At 37.1% G+C, this 21,735-nt stretch overlaps 1 protein-coding gene across 1 annotated transcript; it reads left to right on the forward strand.

Moving 5' to 3' along the window:
- Nucleotides 1-544: 544 nt before the first annotated feature.
- phlda2 (pleckstrin homology-like domain, family A, member 2) lies at nt 545-1,627 on the forward strand. The gene is made up of 2 exons (XM_067380075.1): nt 545-1,138; nt 1,295-1,627. The coding sequence occupies exon 1, from the start codon at nt 588-590 to the stop codon at nt 1,110-1,112; it is 525 nt and encodes a 174-aa protein (XP_067236176.1). The 5' UTR covers nt 545-587; the 3' UTR covers nt 1,113-1,138; nt 1,295-1,627.
- Nucleotides 1,628-21,735: the final 20,108 nt, after the last annotated feature.

Below are 21,735 nucleotides of genomic sequence, written 5' to 3' on the forward strand. Positions count from 1 at the left end.
TTTTCGTAAGCTAAATACGGAAGGCGGTCTGGCGGAAGCTAGATATTGTACTTTATATCTTGTTTAACACAGATATTTTTCTTACACAAATGCATTGCTTCACTTCAGGAGGACTTTATTAACCCCCCAGAGCTGTGTGGAGTACATTTTAATGGACGAATGCACTTTCTTGAGCTTCATACTCGTTGGTCCCGTACACTTCCATTATAAAGTTTGGACGCGTCAGGATATTATTAATATAACTCCGATTGTGTTCATCAGAAAGAAGAAAGTCATATACACCTAAGATGGCTTGAGGGTGAGTAAATCTTGGGGTAATTTTTACTTTAAAATATAATATCTTTGATAATAAGTTTGATTCAGATTAGAAGTCGTTTTAAACGTTTCGTTGAGTTCTGACATGTTAGAGCCATAAAGTTTCCTTCGTCCTCCACAGATCCCAGTGTGTCAGAATGCCACCCACACGCTTCCATTGATACTCAAGCAACAGTTGACATGACGTCACGTGGGAGGGGCTACATATAGTCTTAAAAAAGGTGTCGATCTCCGTCGCAACCTACTCATATTTGGCTGGATTTTACGCACGCATGAAGAAACACAGCGTCGGTCGGCGACTTCAGCGGAGATTATACGAAGCTCTGGGACATTCGTATTCTTGTCTTTTCGTCAATAACCCAAAAATTACTCATAACGCTAGCAAAATGACGGGCTCTGATATTTCCCACGTCCTGAAGGAAGGAGAGCTAGAAAAGAGGAGCGACAATCTCCTCCAGTTCTGGAGGAGGAAGACGTGCGTTCTCACCACGGACAGCCTGAACATCTACACCGACACTCAGAAGAAGAACAAGAGCAAAGAGCTCAAGCTGCAGTCCATTAAGAAAGTGGATTGTGTGGAGCGCACCGGGAAGTTCGTGTACTTCACTATTGTGACTACAGACAATAAGGAGATTGACTTCAGGTGCTCGGGCGAGGAGAACTGCTGGAATGCCGTGATCACAATGGCTCTGATTGACTTTCAGAACAGAAAAGCCATTCAGGACTTTAAAACACGACAGGAATCGGAGAACTCTTCTCTGGGACAGCAAGAGAGATGCAACGCTAGAGCACCTTGAGATGTTGCAAATTCAAGCCATACATGGTGAGAAATAAATTATGCTATACTTAGCGAGTAGGCTACGTTGTTTGACATAAGTTGATCTGAATACAAGCTATCAATTGAATAGTATACTTAACACTTGAGTAATGTTATGGTTTGAATGTAGGAAAACTTATTCTCCCTTTTTGTTTCATTTAGAGATACAGCGAACTGAATCTTGAAGTTTGGACCAAAGCGAAGCATGTCAGCATGTCTGAAAGGAGCCCATGTGCTCAGAATAAGGACTGTGGTTGAGCTGGTCTGTGAAGGTCTTCGGAATAAACCTGCAATGATTTCAACAAGCAAAACCCTCAAAAAAGACTGAATCCTTGAACTTTCTTAACCGCCTCCATAAGGCTCTGGATATGTACATGTAAATGTATCTATTTATTTTTCCAAAGGAATGCTGCAAATACCAATGTTGTATTAAGTTATTTCATGATGTATGTATTTATTTAAATAAATTTGCATAAAACTGAGTTTGCATTTGGACTTCATCTATAATGAATGATTTTTTTTATTAGTATGAAAACAAAATCAGGTAACACTTTACAATGAGGTTTTTTAACATTGAATAAAACACTTGTAAAGCATTTATATTAATTTCAATTGCTAAAATCAAAAGTTATCTGTTAATATTATATAATGGACCTAAACCAGTTGTAATACTAGCAAATTGACCTTATTAGTGTTACCGAAACTCATTTATAATATCTCACAATTTTTCATATCATAATGTGGTTTTATAGTCCTTGTACATCAGGCTAAGCCTAATTAAAAGAACAATATGGCATTTCAGCTTTAACATGTTTCTAGAAGTTTTAATTGCCGTTATTATATTTTGTGGCTTTTGTCTAAAAGAAAACCAGGCATTTCTTGAGGGAGTGGAAAGTCCCTTGTAGTGGAAGTGACTTGTTCATTCAGAAATGTGGTGTCATTGATTGTGCGTCAGATAAATGGCTCAATAGACCTGTTGTATAGCATTGCTATACGCTTATGTTATGAGCCACACCCAGTGAGAATGCTAACTTTTATTTTACTGCAATATTTTAATTTTAAATAAGACAAGAGCCAATAATTTGGGTGTTTTATTGAGGCTATAATTTTCACATTTGCCCTTTGAACAGGTGTAGGTGTATAGGAAAGATTGTAAACTCTGTGATCCACCCTATACAATAAACGCTGCCGCCTTATCAAGCAAAAATCATGTGATGAAACCGCTCATCATTACACGTTATAAATGTGTGTCATTTGTTCAATCAGCATTAAAAAAGTATGTTTGTTTAGACGGTTTTATCGGACGCACGCGCGTTGCCATGGTTACGCGTTAACTTCCGGTCTGTGTTTGTTGAAGGGGTCTGATAGTAACTTTGTCACATTCAAGTTTGGCCAAGTAACGACTATTTTCTTCGACTGGTAACCCAAAATAATACTGGTTAGCTAAAGTAAGTTCACTTGTTATTTATTTTGCTTGTTATCAGAAATGATAGTCTAGCAACTGTGTTGATACTTTGTGGAAGTCTACCGGAAGTTAAGTTTGGGCCACAAAACGTTTGTTTATGTTGTTGCCATTGAAACAGTCTATAGCCAAAAGGATATTATCATTGATTCTTGTTCAATATAATGCCTTCAGGTGTCAAACTAGGTTTGGTTGAAGTCAGTGCATGTGTCGGAGTAGCCTAAGTGTGAAAACCAAAGCTCTCGGTGGTATTACATAGCTTTACAGATTATTGAGCGCTGGGCTTTGAAGTTGTATTTAGCTGCTATATGGATCAAAGGACACACTGATCTAAGGAGCAGCATCCAGTCAAGAAATATGTCCGGCTCATTTCTGCCCCCTCAGCTATGGGCTCCTGACAGACTTGGTGGCTCAGTTTCACTTTGTATTCTCTTCTGGGGCCTGGAGGTCTGGAAGTGTCCGGATATCTGGATGGAGACATTTATAACTCCGTATACCATAAACCCAGCATAGCTATTTAAAGTTCCCTGTCATTTTATTGAGTTTTATTGTTTATGAGTCATTTTTGAAAAAATGCAGCAAAAGATTTATATATTTTTTCTTTCTTATGACAGGTTTTGAATATTCAACATTACAATTTTTGGCTTGATATGCCAATGAATTTTGTTTATATCAGCTAAGACTTGAAATTATGAAATATTTTTTTTTTATTATACTTTTTATGAAATGTAAATTCACTGATTTCAGATTAGGCTAAATCTCTCAATCTAGGCCACAATTATTATAAACCACAATTATATTCAGAATAGAGCTTGGCCTCGAGTTTCTTATTGCTTTTAATATTTAGGACACACATTTTCATTTAAACGTTTTTTTTTTTTTTAGGTCATTAAGTATATTTTATAAAACAAAACTGGACAATTTTTTTATTAAGCATTTCATTTAGCATATTTTAGGACCCAATTTTTATGAAGTATTAAGGCCTAATTAACGTGTACTTAAAAATTAAATATTTAGGAAACAAATTCTCATTTATATGTTTTTTATTATTATTAATTTATTAAGCATTTAGATTAAAAAAGCAAAATCGGAACAATTTTTAAGTTAAATGTTTTCTTTAAGCATTTCATTTACCATATTTTAGGAACATTAGGACAATTTTTTTATTATGTATCAAGCAGTTCAGTACACATGTTTTTTATTTACATATTTCTTAATAAAAGTAAAACATTTAACAAATTGTCTAAATAATGTTTTATTAAACTAAGTACTAAATAAATATTTTTTTAAGCATTTCATTTAGTATATTTTAGAAACATTAGGACAAATTATTATGAAATATTTAATTATGTGTGTTTAATGAAACATTTAGGACACAAATTTAAATGTTTTTATCAAGATTTTAGTATATTCAATAAACAAAATATCCCTTTTTGGACATTTTTTTATATTAATGTTTTATTAAGAATTCTATTCATGTATGTGTTTTTTTTTTTTAAATTATTAAGCATTTAGTTTAAAGCAAAATTTGACTTTTAAGCATTCTTTTAGCATATGTAGGAAAATTACAACAGTATTTAATTACGTGAATTTATTAAAACATATTTAGGACATTTAAGTTGTTTTTTTATCATTTAAGCATTTTATTAAGTATAATTAATTAATATTTTTAAACTTTTAAAATGCCAAATTTAATTTTTTTTTAGATTTTTTTTTTTTATTAAGATTAAGTAAAATGAAATAAAATTAAAATAAATAAATAAAAACAGGACACAATATATTTAAATATATTTTGAGGATTTCATGAAGTGTAATCCTTCCAGTAAGATGTTTTGTTTTATATAGAGACACAATGGAATTGACAGTATTTACTTTCTGTGTCTCAAACAAACACTTCTGAAGTAGTGAGAGCTCATCAAACTTCACAGTCATGCAGGTGGAACCTGAGGGTGTTGTATACTTAGGGTTGGGTTTATAGAGGAAATATGTCTTTCGTCCCATATCTAAAAGATAAGCTGCACCCACCAAGTCACTTGTTTGATCTTAAAATTGACATACCCTTATGAATCATTACTGCCTTATGAATCATTACTGTACTAAACACAAAGGTTCGCAGTCATTGTGCTCAAACATAACTGATTCCTGAGACTTTACCTTCCATTAGTTTTGATAATTATTTTCACTTCCAACGTTTTAATTTCATTTTTACAAAAATATTACATTGGTATTCATTATCTCTACAACAGTCCTCACAACATTAGTTTAGAACCCACTATTACAATTACAAAGATTACCAATACCAAATTGAGCACAAACAACTAGGGTTAAAAAAAGTAAAGTTGAAAAAATATTATTTCACAATTTTTAGGCAATTACTTGTGACTAGTTGTACTTTTTTCATTAACAATCCCACTTGTAAAATATCTTATGTCTGTGTCAGTATCATATTTGATCATTTTTTGGAATTTGACCTCACAGTCAGGTGAGCTCACCTGAGTCATACCTCACATTTTTTACCTGTGACCGCACAAAGTAAAAAAAGAGCCAATCAGAGACCCCGTGAAAGAATGTGACTCCTAAAATGGCATTCAACTGTGCTGACAAATGGAGTCAGTCATCTATTGTATTTGTGAAATGTGTGCGTGTATTGAGGTATTGTTTCCTTTAGTTATAATGCTCGATGTCCATTTATTTTTTTATTCAATTCTTTGTGGGCGTACATGTCTGTGAATAAATAACCTGAATGTTTGGCTTTAAACATTTAAAACATTTAAAAACACACTCAGATGCCACCTGATAATTAAATTCGTTTTGACAAAGGCTTGACAAGTTCTTTCCTGTGAGATCAAATTTCAAAGAAATCAGGAAGTTTTTAAAATAATTATTTTATTTTTCCTCACACAAATGTGTGTGTGTATATGACTTTTTATCACTTTCATAAAAATTATTTTCATGATTTATCAAAACTTTATTTTTCTTTCGTCAAATTAACTTAGATAATGTGGTTCAGCTAACATAATATTTTGAGTTTCTATTTATTAAAGGAGCCTATAATGCCCCTTTCACAAGATTTTCCCCTATTTGGATGTGAGCAAAAACCCAGTTTTTGTGTGTCCCTTTAAATGCAAATGAGCTGATGTTCCCAGTCCGCTTTCCAGAAGAGGGCGGAGCTTTAACAGCTTGCGCTTTGGTTTTTCAACAACAACAAAACTGGAAAATCTCACGCAGCCAAAATGACAATTGTCAGTAAAGGTGTTCAGCCTTACATTGTTCAAACCGGAGTCAGACACTGATAGAGAGTTACAACTTTTAGAATGAAACTGAACATTTCTGAACAGTAAGAGGATAAATTTATGTAGCTGCTGTGTTGATTCAACTCATCGACCAACTCATGTGCCGTCATGTTAATCTTTTGTGCAAATTCATCGTTGAATTGACCCTCGTTTGTGAATCAGTCCGGCGTAAAATGACAGCATGAGAACAACACTCTACTACAACTTTCTCATTTCTGCAGCAGCCCAAGATGGCCTCGTCCCCTTTGTTGCGTGTTCTCGGGGGCAGGGTTTATGTAAATTTTAGGGTTAGTGATGTCACTAACCCAGGAAGAAGCTTGTTGTAGTCCCTACCAGCCAATTGTTGTAGTCCTTAAACAGAGAATTCTTTAAAAGGAAATATCTCCCTTTACATTGAACTTTGAGCGTCGTAACTTTGCCGATGTTGTTTATGCTCAAACAGCAACATTACACACACACTTTCTTAAAGTTAAAAAAGTAAAAAAAAAAAAGTGAAATCATAATCAACCACCCCTTTAAAATTTAAATCTCCTTCATTGTATGAACTCAGGTTTATTTCAGTGTACTCAAAATTTCAAGGTTACCAGGTAACTTTTGGAAAAAATATATATTAGTTTTTACAGTTTCTATCCTGTGTCTGAAAATGTGGTCATTTTTAATAACATCTGTTTGAAAACTACAGCATAAATGTATCATATTCTGCAGCTGTCAAAAAGCCACAGAGAGGGAATGAAAGTAAACCAGAATCTCTCTAAGGTAAAGTTAAATACATTTGCACTTTCACAGCCTAGCTCAAGTTTTTTTTTAAAAACGCATTAAAACTCTGGGTGGAAAGTCACTGGCACAAGCTTTTTTTCAATATGTTTGACCTCTTATTACTCATTCGCATCTCTCCACTACCGGTTCGGTGTCCTGCTTTATGTAAATTAAGTAAAGTAAACCTTCAAAGGGAAATCTTAGGGTGTTACCTAGTCATGGAAAACCTCTGGTCAATTGAGTGAGACATAATGTCACAAATAATCATGGCTTTGAAGATTGATGACTCTAGTCTTGAGAAAAATGCAATGATATTGCAGAAAATGAGTTGGTTGTGCACAGATTTTGGTTATGTATTATTACCTGGGGCAGCAATTGTCTGTTTCGCAGACTAATACACGTGGACTCACCCACATGCAAAAAGAAAGCAAACCACTACCTCATTTCCTCTTCCGACACTTTGTCCTGTTCTGAGTTTGGGAATTTCATGCACCTGTGATAGGAGCAACTGTGCCTTTTCTTAAGAATCCATGATTTATGTTGCCAGTGTTTAACTTGGGCTCGGCTGGGCTGTAACAGTGAAAGCGTAGGAGGAGTTGCACATTAGGGGTCCAGCCGCAGAGGATGTGCTCCATTGTATCCGTGATACAATAGCCCGTCTATTTATCTCCATTCTTTGGCAGGATGAATCAAAAATGAATGAAGGTCTGGAAAGGTTGTTAAATTGAAATGTCAAGTGATCCTTGGATCTGTAAATCAATATACATGATCTCAAGATCTATTAAAATACAGCTCAGATGGACGTTTAGGATTATACGAGCATAGATGTCTCTTTTCCACATGGCTATCTGTGAAACTCCCCAAAGAGACTATAATGGGTTTTTTGGCGCTGTTCAGTTGTTACAATCACTGTAGTTTGCAGACAATGAAATTCTTCCTATGGGAGAGTTTTCAAGAACAGACTGTTATGTGATATAAGGGACTGCATGGGAAACAGAAAAGGGATCCTTCCCATGGTCAATAGTAAAATCAAACCCGGAACATCAAGCATTTTTAAAGTTCATATTCCACCCAGATTTAATGGAATCCAGGACATACACATTCTCTGGTGTGATTGAAAGGAATGGAGGAAAAACTTAAAAGCTCTTGAGCAGGGGTTTCCAAACTCAGTCCTGGAGCGCCACTGTCCTGCAAGGTGTAGCTCCAACCATCTCCAACACACCTGCTTGAATGTCTCTTGTATACCTATAGTGAGACATCGATTAGCTGGTTCAGGTGTGTTTAATTGGGGCTGAAGCTAAATTTTGCAGGACAACCTCCCTCCAGGACCAAGTTTGGAGACCTCTGTTCTTAAATATAGTTATCACTGTGAGGTCTGTATGGGCATTAAGACCACCTGACCAGACTGAATTCCGTCCAATTTTAAGGTTGAACACAAAATCACTCACTTATTTGTTCTCTATGCCAGTAGACTCAGACAGATGTGTTTTCACAACTCTAACTGAAAGATGAAAGAGTCTGTGTGCGCTAAGCAAGTACTATTATATAATTATAATACTTGCATTCCAAATAATGGGTTTCACTTTGTTTTGATGGTCCCTTTAACACATTCTGTTGACTATAAATAACGTTGCACCTACATGTCTACCAACTCTCATTAGAGTGTAGAGTATTAATACCTAGGATATCGAAGTCCACTAAAGGAGGGAGAGCGTTTTCACATTTGGCTCCAAAACTCTGGAATAGCCTTCCTGATAATGTTAGGGGCTTAGACTCGCTCACCCAGTTTAAATCTACATTAAAGACGCATCTCTTTAGCCAAGCATTCACATAATGCATCTCATGCCAGATCAATTGCACATGACTATATTTGCTTAATGTTATGAACAGCAGCTACACTAATTATTCTACATTTGCTTTTCTGTTTTACCTCGGGACACCCGTCTCGAGGTGACTAGAGAGGACATCAGCTTCAGTTTGGATCCAGCCTCTTAAGAAGACCTCAGATAACCAACACCTATGAAGAGACGGCGCTAACTCCTGCGAGGACTTCAGAAGACGCAATCATCTGGATCAACATACACATTGCCCAATTTCTATATCCTAATTATTGTTAATGTAATTCATTTTTCCAGGAGCTCATTGCTTCTAAGTTCAGTTAAACTGCTAACAGTGATTGTAAATTAATTGCCTAAATTATTACATTATTTGCTAACTGCATTCTTTAAATTGTAATGTTGACATGCATTCTCTGTAAAGCTGCTTTGAAATGATATACATCGTGAAAAGCGCTATACAAGTAAATGTGAATTGAATTGAAAAATTGAATTAATAGACTGGTAGGGTTAGAATAAGATGAAATTTACTTGCAAAGTTACTTATAGTCAGTAGAATGTCTGTTGGGGGAACATCACAATAAAGAGTTAGCAGATATTAAGCAGACAGTCTACGAATACTCTAATGAGAGTCAGTTGACATGTAGTTGCAAAGTTACTTATAGTCAACAGTGTTCAAAAAGCACCATCAAAATAAAGTGTTACCAATTAATGTACTATACAATGTTCACTTACCTTAAACAAAATTTACTATGTCTAGTAAAACTCTGGCCCTGAGGATAACCCAGAGAAAAGCTGGCCCAGTGGATTAATTTTAGAAGAGTAGTGTTGTCTTGAATGGAGCAATTAACATTATTTACTGCAGAGAAGCAGTAACTATTTCCAGTTTTTCAAACTCCTGTGGTGTGTTAACATTAGCTATTTTTAATAATAATTTCAAACAAAATCAGGAAATTAAGTTCATTTGGTGTTGTTTTGGGAGTTTGAAACAGCTTGCCAAATCGGTCTTTCGGGAAAAGTTTGCTCCAGCTGGTAAACACCTTTGAACTGCCATTGGTCCATTGTGATGATGTAATAGGTAGGTGTGGCTCTGAAACTCCGCCTTCTTTGACATGAAAATCTTCCCTGGTTAATTTCTTCTGTTCAGTCCTTCGAGGTCAGACGTCCTCAAGTAAAAGCATGAACACACTGGAGAGTCGTTTTATAGTAGAAATTGAAGTTGTAATTCTACTTGAAAGAGACACTGACACTGTTTTTCATGTTTAATACTATAAAGCTACTTTTATTAAGCAGTCTATTGTATGTGGTATATAAATAAACAATGAGACTTGACTGGGTTGCTGATTTGCAGAGCTATGATCAGATGCTTTCTCAACTGCTGTTTTCTCACCGCTGTCATTTTTGTTATGTGTTTATTTTGTTATTGAGGGGAAAGTGTGCGGTATATATAAATCTAAACGTCGCTCTCAGCAGCGTGGACGGCATCGGGATATTGCTAACAGTATACCGCTGCTCATGTATTTCAAGCTTCCTTTTACCCTTAAGTGAAGAATGAAAAAGAACTTCACCGTAAGTATATCTGGGCCTTTAGGTATATGTAAATGGCCCTACTCCAAGTGAGATTCAAGCCAGCTTCAACCAGCATTGGAAACGGGTACGCATTGGATTCTAAAATCTGTAGCTTTCTGTATCAGTCACTAGTGCACCTCTTATGAGGCCAGGGGAATGAGGTTTTATCTCCACAGATCTTATGAGCTGACCTTCATTACGCTGAATTCAATTCAACCAGTTCCACTCAAAATAGCGATAGCCAGTGTGGGAGGCGGCCACTAGCAAGGACACCAAAGACTACAGTCTCTCACATCAGTCGCTAGTACACCTCACCTTTTTAGGCCAGGGAAGTATTTTTTTTTTACCTGCACAGCCTTTACCATCTGGCCTCCATTACATATACTTCAAGAATAACATCAAGGTGCACTTCCATCCTCAGCTATGTTGATAGCCAATGGCAGTTCTAGATGAGTCTACCATCTGGAGCCTACACTGGATATTTCACCAGCATGCATGATCTATTTGCTGGCAAGTTGACTCAAGTTGATCAAGTCAAATCCTCAACCTCATTTGAAAGACAGTGTTAATAAGCCAAGAGAAGCTCAGAGAGAATCCAGGAGAGGGTTGGGGATCAACATCAACAGGCTGGGCAATGTCAGGGTCAGTCTTGACTTTCTAACACCTCTTTGCTGCCATCCGCTCATGTCTCAGGTCTTAGAAAAAAAACATAAGATTGTATTACAAACACATACAAGCTCAGTCCACCATCCCTGCCCCCAGTACATACATTTTTGTACTACACCCCCACAGCTGTGCCCGAGGCAGCAGGGTCTTGTTTATCGTACCCAATGCAGCTGTCCATGACGGCAACTGCCAGCGGAGGATTAAACAGAAGACAAGAAGTATCAGGGAGGAGGAAATGTGATGGAAGCAAGATGAAAGAGTGAAATCTAGTTCCTTTATTGTCACTTACAGTCGCAAGAAATGTTCTCTTTCTCAAGAAAATTACCTTATTAGATCACAGAATGGGACTAAGACAAAGTTTTTTCCTTCATTATTCATACAGGACATTACAGAGAGTGGAAAGGATCAGAAAGTAAAACAAGCCAGGACATGAATTTGGGTTGTTCAAAGCACATCCACACTATGGGCCTCATTCATGAAACATGACCAGAACAAATTTTTGTGTAAATCATTTGTAAAGCTGTTCTGGCATAAAATTTCATGAAAATGTTTGTATTTTCAAGCTGTTATTTGGTATGAAAGAAACTTAACCTGCTCCCTACCACGTGCAAATGGTGCGTAAAACATTTGATCGTTCTGTGTTTGTTTAGGCAAACTGATGAAACTGCATTTTGATGCACTATGTACCATAATAATATTTCACAAGTTTGTTCGCCCTGTCTTTTTTTAAACTGTTCAACTTTGGGTAAAATGCAACGCTCGTCACTGTCACATTTTTTTTTACCCAGCCGTCCAATCACAATGGTGGAGGGGTGGGACAGATACTACACCGACTAACCATTCTACTTGTACAACGACTAAACAACAATGGAGATGTTTGCTGGTTTGCCAAACCTGATAAGGGAGTCCAGAAGATTCCCCAGCGTTCCTGGACATGTAATTTGCGTAGTTGTAATTCATAGACGCGGATTATGCTAATTGTGAATGAGCATGCCAAGTTTCCAAAAATCATGGAAAATTTCTGGAAATTTACTGGAAAATTACTGGAAATATTCCACACCTTTGCATCCCTAATTGGAATTAATTAACATACACATGTTTAACTATCAAGTCTGATGTTTACGAAGCATTTGTGAATCTTTAGGAAAGTTTTCAGGAATGTCCATTTTACGTGCAAATTACCCCGAATTTACTCATATATTTATGAAAGTTTCATGAATGAGGCCCTATGTGTGAGTTTGCTGCCCACAAGGCTATCAGCTCTGACAGAAGAAAGTCTGAGATGGTGGACAAAGGCCAGAGGTCAGCACATCCAGTAATCTCAATGGCAGCATTCAAAAAACAGTAGACGCAAAATACCCAGATAACCAACTACATCTACCAAGATTCTGAAGTGCACATCCAGAGACTTTTCCCATGAAGCCATGGTAGAGGAGTCATCATATTCATTAATGGCAGAGAAGAGTGACATGGCTAATTCCATAGGTCACATGACAATGTCAACATGGCAGATGTTGACATTGCAAGTTCATCAAATGCAGCACAATACGTGAATTTGTATCGTGAGAATAGGCTTGTTCGAGATGAACTACACTAGCCTGCCATCGCCTGGCGAGATCTGCCGGTTGCAGGTGGGGGTGGAGTACAGACAGCCGTCAAGTCGGACACTTTGTACTTCCCGTAGTGTGCTGAACCAACGCCATTCATGGTAGACCAAGCGATTTTTGCATTGATTGTAGCTAAAGAAGTGGATGCAATTAAAATAAGAATATATATTTACTAGATAGCCTAATCTAAATTTTTGTTAATGTTTTGTGTGAATATCAGATATTTCATATCAAGATTGGTTAAATACAGGAAAACACGCAACACATGTCGTCCTTGTCATCACAGAATCTGACCAGTGAGAATAAAGTGTGTTGTCATCAAGGTTTTCGTAGCCGATTCTGAGCAACTGCGGCGCCTGACATAGGCAGCTGGTCCCGTTTTGCTCTCGCGGTAAACTGATGGCACATGTGATCGTAAGGCAGCTGCAGCACCTATCAAAGTCAGACAAATTTTCTAACCAGAATGCATTGCTTTTGTCAGGCAGCAGCCAATCTTTGCAGCACCACATGAAGTCGAACAAGCCTTATGTCATTGAAAATCCTGCAGTTTTTGAGTCAATCACATGAGCCATAAATGTCATTCTGGAGCTTTAGGAAATTTACATCATGACAATTGGCTTCATTGGCTAATGGCCCCACAAGAATACACACATTCTAAGAACTACTAGCCTGGGGTGAATTTCCCAAACCCAACTATGGTCACAAGTTCCATCGTTACCAATAGAGTTCAATAAGACTTGCGACCATAGTTGACTGACGCCGCTTTTGGAAAATGCATCCCTGAGCTGGACCAACTGATAATGCCAATTCTTGATTAGGTAATCATGTTATTATATTCCTGTCTTATGTTGTATAATCTAATATCACCTGAATGTTGAGTTCACAGGCCTGTCCTGACATGCTGCATCTTTGAATACACCCAGGAAATCATATCTCAGTCCCACAACATGATACATCCTGGTGCAGTGGGTTCAGATCTGGGTTGAAGGTCCCCCAAAATGCAATCCTTGAGCTTTCAACACTGTGTCCCTGAGTAAGGCACTCAGGTTACTCCAGTTGGATTGTCTGTAAAATAAGTGTACTGTAAGTTGCTTTTAGTAAAAGTGTATAGTTGATAACCTTCTCCATTATACCTTGGTAAAAGTGTCAAGATGAAAACTTCCTCCACAATGGGGTGTGGTTTTTCTGTTGGTATGAAAAGTGAAGCTTTTACACTATTATCTCATGATTTCTCTGGAAATCTAGCCCACAAACTTAGTGTTTCTGGCCCCACATGCTACTGAAACAGGAACATGCTGAATGGGTTTCAGACAGGAAGTCTTTAGCAGTCCTGACAGATAGGCAGCAGTATAATTACAGAAGCTTGTGGTAAACTCCTTTTTGAGGTAGATTCAAGAATCTGAACTTTATCAAGTGTAAGAGATGCCAGCAGACTTTTAGATGTCCCCACAGGGCTCTTTCAATGGTCACTTCTTTGAAGACTCCGTGGCATGTCCTTGCATTGCTCTATGTAGAATACCTAAGAGAGTAGTAACAGTATTGAATTTCATCCATTTGTAAATCATCTTGTCAACTTATCAAGGACCAAGTGCAAAGAAACCCTTTCAAGTCCTCCACAGCTTCTTCTGCGGTCCTTTGATATCTCTTTCAGTGCGGCACATTGCTGAATAGGCATCTATTTCGAAAATAGGCAATGAAATAGCAGGCTTTTATTCTATATATGACCGACTACTATTATTTTATAATTGTTAATTGTAAAATTTATCAGTAGTTTGAATTTTTACAATTTTTTTTTTTATTTCAGTTAACATTTATTTTAATTAACAAATATATATTTATATATATGGCTGTTCATTTACACAATAATGCCGTTTTGGGGGCCTGAAAATGCAAACTTTTGAAAACGGGTTTCTCCGTGTAGTGTCTTCGTATAAACTACAAAAATGTGAATTTATGAAAATGGTGACATCATGTGCATGCGTATTAGGCGCTCAGTCTATAGGTGTGTAGTTTCTTTACAAAGTGACATCGCCAACTACTGGCCAGGCAGCAGAATACAGCGTTTTAGTCGTTCTTTGCGGATCTGTGTGAATGGGGATCATTTTTACAGTGGTATCATACGTGACAAAAAGCAATGGAAAAACTTTTCCATTTTTGGTACATCAGTGTCATGTAAACGTACCCTTAGTTTATTTATAATTAATCTGCAACATATTTTAAATGGATTACAATACTTCAATTAATAGGACTACTTGAGGTTTTTTTTTTTTTTTTTTTTTTTTTGAGCCATGGATTCGCAAATTCTTCAAAAACACCAAACATTTTCTCAGAACTCTGTCAAAATATGATTCACAACAATTTTTGAAGTACGCTTAAGTACTTGTCAAAACACAAAAGTACTTTTTCGTTGTGGGTGTGCTATAGCATGACTGTGTATCTTAACACGAGCATGTATTTTTCCTTGCAGGCATCACAGTAGGTCGCTTTGAATTTTAAGTCATTTGTTCATCAACAAGACCTGACAAGCTCAATTCAGTCAGTCATGACCCACCCTGCTAATAGAGGCTCAGTTTTTCTTTCAAAACAGGTCACAGCACTCTGTCAGAAAAAGGTAGGGCGTCATGGCAAAAGAACACAAATGGGGCTCTGTTTATCATGAATCTCATCTTCCTGTACTTTGAAATATGGGTAGCTGACAAATTGGTTTCCAACATGATGCAATGAATTTGACTTGGAGGAACACTGCCAAAAAAAAAAAAAAAAAAGTTTAGATTCCCAGCTGAGCAAGGTGGATGTTCCCTTTCTGATTACTTTGATATGAAAATAGATGTAATTCAAGATATATGCTGTGAATTTTTTTTTTCTTAAGTAAATGTGTGTTGTTTTAAGGGTATTTAGATATTTGTACTTGGAAAAAAAAATACTGGCTGGGCTGTGAATACAACAGCTACACCACACCTGCAAACAGAAGAGTTCAAACCTTCAACTGCTAATGAATCATTTCCTCTGTCACACGGGCAATTTTAACCATAAAATAATTAATCAAACTTGCTGGGGGAAAAAAACAGTAGTAACAAGGACCTGGAATTTATTTTCCCACCAAAACAGTTTATTAAATAATAAATCCACTGCCATTTTCATCATGTTTGCCACGACATTTCTTTGTAGAAATGTTATTTCGAGTTTAAAAGAAAAAGAAAAAGCAGTTTATTAAGTTACAGGAAATATGTGACAGGTAGTATTTATTTATGGCACTAACTACTCAGATTAACACTCTACGGCAACAGTTATTGTCGAAAAACCAAAGTTTAATTCAGGGTAAACTCTTAAAAAATAATCAGAATGGATAATAAAATGTTAGTTCTGGTCAGTTAGTTCTGGTCCTTGAATTTGATTGGTCAAGCAACATTCCAAGATTGCTGATATAATAGACCTGTTCGAACCAGAACTTCAAGGTCACTTTGACAGACACAAAAGAGTGTTGAGTGAGTGTTGATTTGCATTGATTCAGTGAATATTTATTACTATTTTTTATATTGCTATTTATTATATATTGCTATTTTATACTGATATTTATTGCTGATTCAGCTTTGACTCGGTAATTCAGATATATTGTTGATTTAATGTTGATTCCCTGAGTGTAAAAGTACAGATAATAAAAAAATATTATATCTGTGTGAAGTAGCACAGTATAATACTTAGGAGTTAGGAATGTAGCAACCCTGATAATAATGGCTTTCTTATGCCAAATTATACTGCACAGAATCTTCATTGCTTATTGTATACTGTGGTTAAATGCATCCCCCCTTGAACAATACTTTTTTATGGCTTCTGTAGTCTGCAATATAATGAATGTGTCTGAAATTGTGATTCATAACAGAGCTGAGCATGTCTGTATTAAAACGATCTTTGCTCTGACCTAGTAGACATGTCAAGACATGACTTTTTCGCCTCCCTTTGCTCTGTAATCTGAGATAGCTGAGGGGAAGCTCAGGAGTGGTAATTACTGGGCAAACATCCGCAAGAACAACCCAAACTAGTCAACACCTTGTCTTCCCAACACACCTAAGTTTACAATTAGTAACCTACCCTCTCACTTTATTAGCCATGGTTGAGGTACATAATTTAGTTTTTTTTATGACACTTTCTATTAAAGGAAAGACAAATGAAACGAGAAAAGGGGGAATGGAATCGGGAAATTACAAAATCAGCTTCAAACTCACATCACTTGCAGAAGCACCATGGCTCAACTTGTCAAAACATGTGGACTGCTGCTACACTAGGTCACTACTCCAACATGGATGCTTTTATCCAGAGCAATTAACAGTGTGATTATTAAATGTTCAGTCTAGTGATTCAGTAGTCAGTTGTCCAACAATCAAGTAGTCCATGAGTAAGGTTGACAAAGTGAGTTCTACTTCTATGAGGGTTTTAGCTTGCCAGCATACTGAGTTTTAGCATGGTATAAGTACATGTACATAAGCTTCAAAAGATTCATTTCAGTCGGAAGCAGAAGTGTAATTTGTCTTTTTAAAATTTCATATCAATGTTTTAGTCTGACTGAAATCCTATTAGCAGGGCTGGGACAATATTATCCATGCATCGTGATTCATAGATCGTTTCTGATATTTTCTAAATGCATCGCAAATTGATTCTGAGCTTAGTTTTTAACAGCAGATGGCACTCTATTTTTTAACAGCAGATGGCACTCTATTTTTTAACCGCATACTCAAATGCTCACGAAGAAGAGCATTGACAATGTATTTGCACCTTAGAATACTTTTATGACGCGAGATTGATGTAAACAGCCCACTGCAAACACCCCTGTAATAACTTTTTCAAACTTTATGAATAATTATTTTATTAAAGGTTCAAGCGGTGTGTGTAAGGAATTGGAAGGAAGCACTAAAACTAAGGAAAACTTGGAAAACTAAGCTCAGAATCAATTCGAAAGAGAATCGCAATACATACGGAAAATATCAGAATCGATCCAGAATAATTTTTTGATTTGCAATGCATCGTTGTATTGTCCCAGCCCTAAATCAGCCAGGACTCAAACTTGGGACATTCTTGCTGTAAGGCAGCAGTGCTACCCATTAAACCACTGTGCAGGACTAAGAGGTCTAGATCCTTGTAACGGAGTGTCTATTTGCACTAAAGCCCAAAGTATACTTCACTATTTATGCAAATGTGAGGGTCAGTGTACAGTGGCCGTTGCGCAAATTTCGTCATTAGAAGAGTACAACGTCATATTTTTGTAGCTGCGCATACTTTGTACTCTCAGGTCACACATGCACATTTAATGTTTTTGCAGTAATTAGTTTATCCACAAAATGGCAATTGTGCCCTGGGGTGTCGAAGAAAAACTGCATAAACAGAACAGAACGGAACGCATGCAAGCTACAGCAACAATGGAGGCTTTTATAGACAAGAGATTATGTGTAGAGGTTAGAAAGTACACTCAACTCGTGGTGAGAGATTGCTTAAAACTGCACATGTGTCAAACGCCTATGTGTAAGTGTCAAATGAAGTATACTATGTAAGGCTGTGTATTCAACTGTGTACACTAGCGTATACGTAAAAAAAACGCAGTATAATTGCAGCTTGAGTGTAAATAGCCTGTCTTGTTTGCAAAGGCTATTTACACTAACTCCACCCACCAGTGTCTGGTTGGGCCACACAAGATTAAAAAAGTTTACACCACTCAATGTAGGCTGTAAGGAGTATGGTGCATATCAGATCAGAACGGTATTTATTTTCAATAAAAAATGAAGAAAATATTTGAAAAGTGGAAAAAAAGTGCCTAACGAGTGTTTAATAATAAATGTTTAATAAGTAATAAATAATATTGGGTAGGGTTAGAGGTAGGTGTAGGGAGGGCTTTATTGTCCCAATAAGGCGGCACCATTTAATAACTTTAATAAATATAATCATTTACACTCTGTTATTATTGCATCCTGTTAATGTCCAATAATACTGAGGTTCAAATAGTATCTGCAATTATTTATAAGTATAAATAGCATCTAACATCTATTTACACTTTATATTATACTTTTTATATTATACATTATATTACCCTTTTATATCCTTTTTATATAGTGTAAATAATAAATCACTATTTTCACTTTGTGTAAATATCCGCTGCCTAATTGTAACTCGGCTTTATCTAGCATATATGCACCCAAATCGGACTACAAGGCCTTGGCTTTGTGAGTTTCTTAAATCTAACTAGTCCAAAAAACTGAAAAGTTATTTTTGAAATGATGGTACTTTTCAAAGACCCAAATGGCTTACACCATGTAGAAATTCAGCCAGAAGAGTTACCAGACAGTACCTTTTCATAGCATTTACCAAAGCTAGCAACCCTAAATATTGTCTTACCAACTGTCACGAGCAAGTCCCTTCACCAACAATCTTTGAATGGGACACTGTGTACCTAATGTGTACACGCATAGCAACATGAAGAAGACAACACAGACCACCTTGTGGAAAGTCACATTCCAAAGAAGCAAATCTCCAAATGTATGACTACACTGGGAACATTACAGCTGAACAAAGACTCTTTGCAGGCCTTGGAGGCATGCCAAGAGTATCCAAAAACCGCTAACAAAGAAAGGTGTGACAGTAAGAACCCAAGAGGACCACCATCCCTCCGAGGGTCTTGTCTTACATACTGTACTGTCAGAACACCCACGCCCGCTCTACTGTCAATCATGCATGGTTGCTTCCACCTAAAATCATCTATTGAGGTTTGACCATTTGATAAACACATATGTCCTCAGGCATCAAATCTTATGTTCATGTATTATAGTCCCAGAAAGCTCATTACACAGCTGTAGGAGGAAGGAATTCTTTTGTGCGATGTGAGTCCAGCACACATGTGACCTAATTAGGCCTTGACTTTAAGGAGCGCTTCCGTCTTCCCCCGCATGTATCCAAGCACAAAGGTCCAGTGTATGCGCCCACTCACAGATATGTAGCCTGTAGGCCTTGGCACTGTTGCAACTACTGTTGTCCCATTTGAACTTGTCCATCAAGTGTGATGGGTTGACATATGGCTCAATGAACTGAATGATCACCATGAAGACCAAGTTACCAAGTAAACATTTATCAAATGACTCAATGCAAAAATTGTTGGCTAACAGTAAATTGTCTTTATGCGTTTCTGTGCCGGATATAGCATAAACCTGATGTTGCAATAACCTGAAATCATGCAATCATTCATGAGATGTACTAAAATAGAACTTGTCTCCTTACCTATGGCTTTATTTGATGGTGTATTTCTTAAAAGTGGATCGCTGACTCATTTGCTCCCAAAAAACCACACCCAACTTCTGCCTGGAGGCCTTTTCTACATTCATAGTTTCCATGAAAATCTTACCTACATACCTGCAGGTAGGTTGAGGCAGGTCTCATTTCTTCTTTTTTCTTTGACCAGATAAGACAGCAGACCATAATTAAGGCACTTTTATTCTACAGGCTTGCAGTTACTCAGGGAAGTTGAGGAAGGAAGGGGGTTTTCCAGACAGTACACACTTTTTACCATGTCCCAACAAGCTGTAGCACTGCCTGCTGTGACAACGAAAAGGAAAGTCCAACCACAAAAGCATTTGAAGCAGAAAATGAACTTGAACTTTTTGTCCAACTCATGCACAAAACTCACCATCACAAAGCAATTGGGGTTTGTGGGTAGTTGATAGGTGATTGCTAGGGTTGTTACACTGTTGAAAAAAACAATACGCTGGTTAGGTATGATTTGTTGGTCATGAACTGGTTTAAGCTGGTCAAGTGCTGGTTCCAAGGTGGTCCTAAGCAACTAGCTCTAGCTCAGGACCAGCTTAAACCAGCTCATGACCAACTAAGGACCAGCATAAACCAGCTCAAACCAGCTAACATGCTTCAAAATATACCTAACCAGCATATGCTGTTTTTTTTCAACAGTATAGGGTGATTGCGAAGTTTATTCCCCATCAAATGTGGTACCTAATCAATCGGTGCTTTTGGGTGGAACGACTACTATTTAAGCGAGCCACACCGTTCTGTACGGAGCCGTCCCATGCAGTTGAAAAGCGCGAAAAAGTGATCTTGTTGTATTATGTTAGTTTAGCAAAAGCATCCACTGAAGTCTATTAAAGATATAGATATTCATACATACTTATAACTAGGTTGCAGACGCACTGTCAACTTTCAGTGTTGACGGACTGGCTTTGACTGTTCCAATGTGTCGGATGGCTTACATAGAAACAGCTGCTAATGAGGCATCTATATACTGCATATATCTATGGTTGCTACTGATAGCATGTTGCTAGGGTGTTACTTCCATGGTATCGCAAAGAAGTTGCTAAGGAGTTTGTTGTGGTGCTCTGGTTGGTTGCCAGGGTATTGCATAATAGATGCCAAAATGTTCCAAGACAAATACTGTGTCCAAATACTTTCCTTCTATATAGTATGTGAAACACAGTATGCCAAAAGAGTAGTATTTGCATATACATAGTATATATAGTATTTGACAAACAGTAGGTGAAGATTCCCCAGATGACCTACTACTTCCAGGGAGATTCTTAAGTGTGCATTCAATGGATGCTTTACTATCCCATGAGGCCATGGGAGAGGATTTATGAATGTAGTTGAAGCGATGCAACTGACGCTGGTAGGTCACGAGATAATGACAGCATGGTGGATGTAGTATGCTCAGATTACATTCATACCACACACATTCACACTATATAGAATGTACGGTTACAAATTTAAATGTAGTACCTACTCAGACAGCACGTGATTTCTGATGCACTGCAATTGTCCAGGGGCAGGATTTAAGAATGAAATTAGAGGCCAAGCACTGAAGGTGCTATAGCCCCTATTGTAATTGTTAGTTTTCTTATTATGGGCCAAGCCCCGAAGGGGCTGTAACCCCAATTGTATCCGTTAGTATTCTCTTATTATTGGGGGCCAAGCCCCTATTGTATTCATCAGTTTGCTTTATTGTTATTATTCTTCCTCCCCAATAGGAGTCTATGGCAGCCATATCAACGAAACATAAGAAATGGAACATAGGAAAATGATGAAATCATTGAGTCTCTTTACTTTTTCGCTATTCATCCTTCCAATCTTCTCCATTTCTTATGAAAATTGGCTCAGATGATCTTTGGCCTGAGCTGCACAGAAATGACTGAACAGATTTTTTTTATTATTATTCATCTTTGTTCACAAGTTACGATGTCAAAGACTTAACTAGGTTGACTCAAAATTGGTTCATAGGCTGTATTTCAGCCAAACTTTGAGTAATTGAAAAGAAAATTGGTACGCTTCATCAGAACCATGATCTGTGGGTCCATGGCAAATTTGGGAACAGCACCATCTACAGTTCATGAAATCTAAATAAAAATGGCTATTTTTGCCTGTGTTTGTCAGAAAT

The sequence above is a fragment of the Chanodichthys erythropterus genome, chromosome 24 (genome assembly GCF_024489055.1).
Source record: "Chanodichthys erythropterus isolate Z2021 chromosome 24, ASM2448905v1, whole genome shotgun sequence".
NCBI classification, from domain to species: Eukaryota; Metazoa; Chordata; class Actinopteri; order Cypriniformes; family Xenocyprididae; genus Chanodichthys; species Chanodichthys erythropterus.

Bases quoted from the DNA above. Each gene is read 5' to 3' on its own strand.
- phlda2 (XM_067380075.1), top strand. From the start codon at position 588: ATGAAGAAACACAGCGTCGGTCGGCGACTTCAGCGGAGATTATACGAA.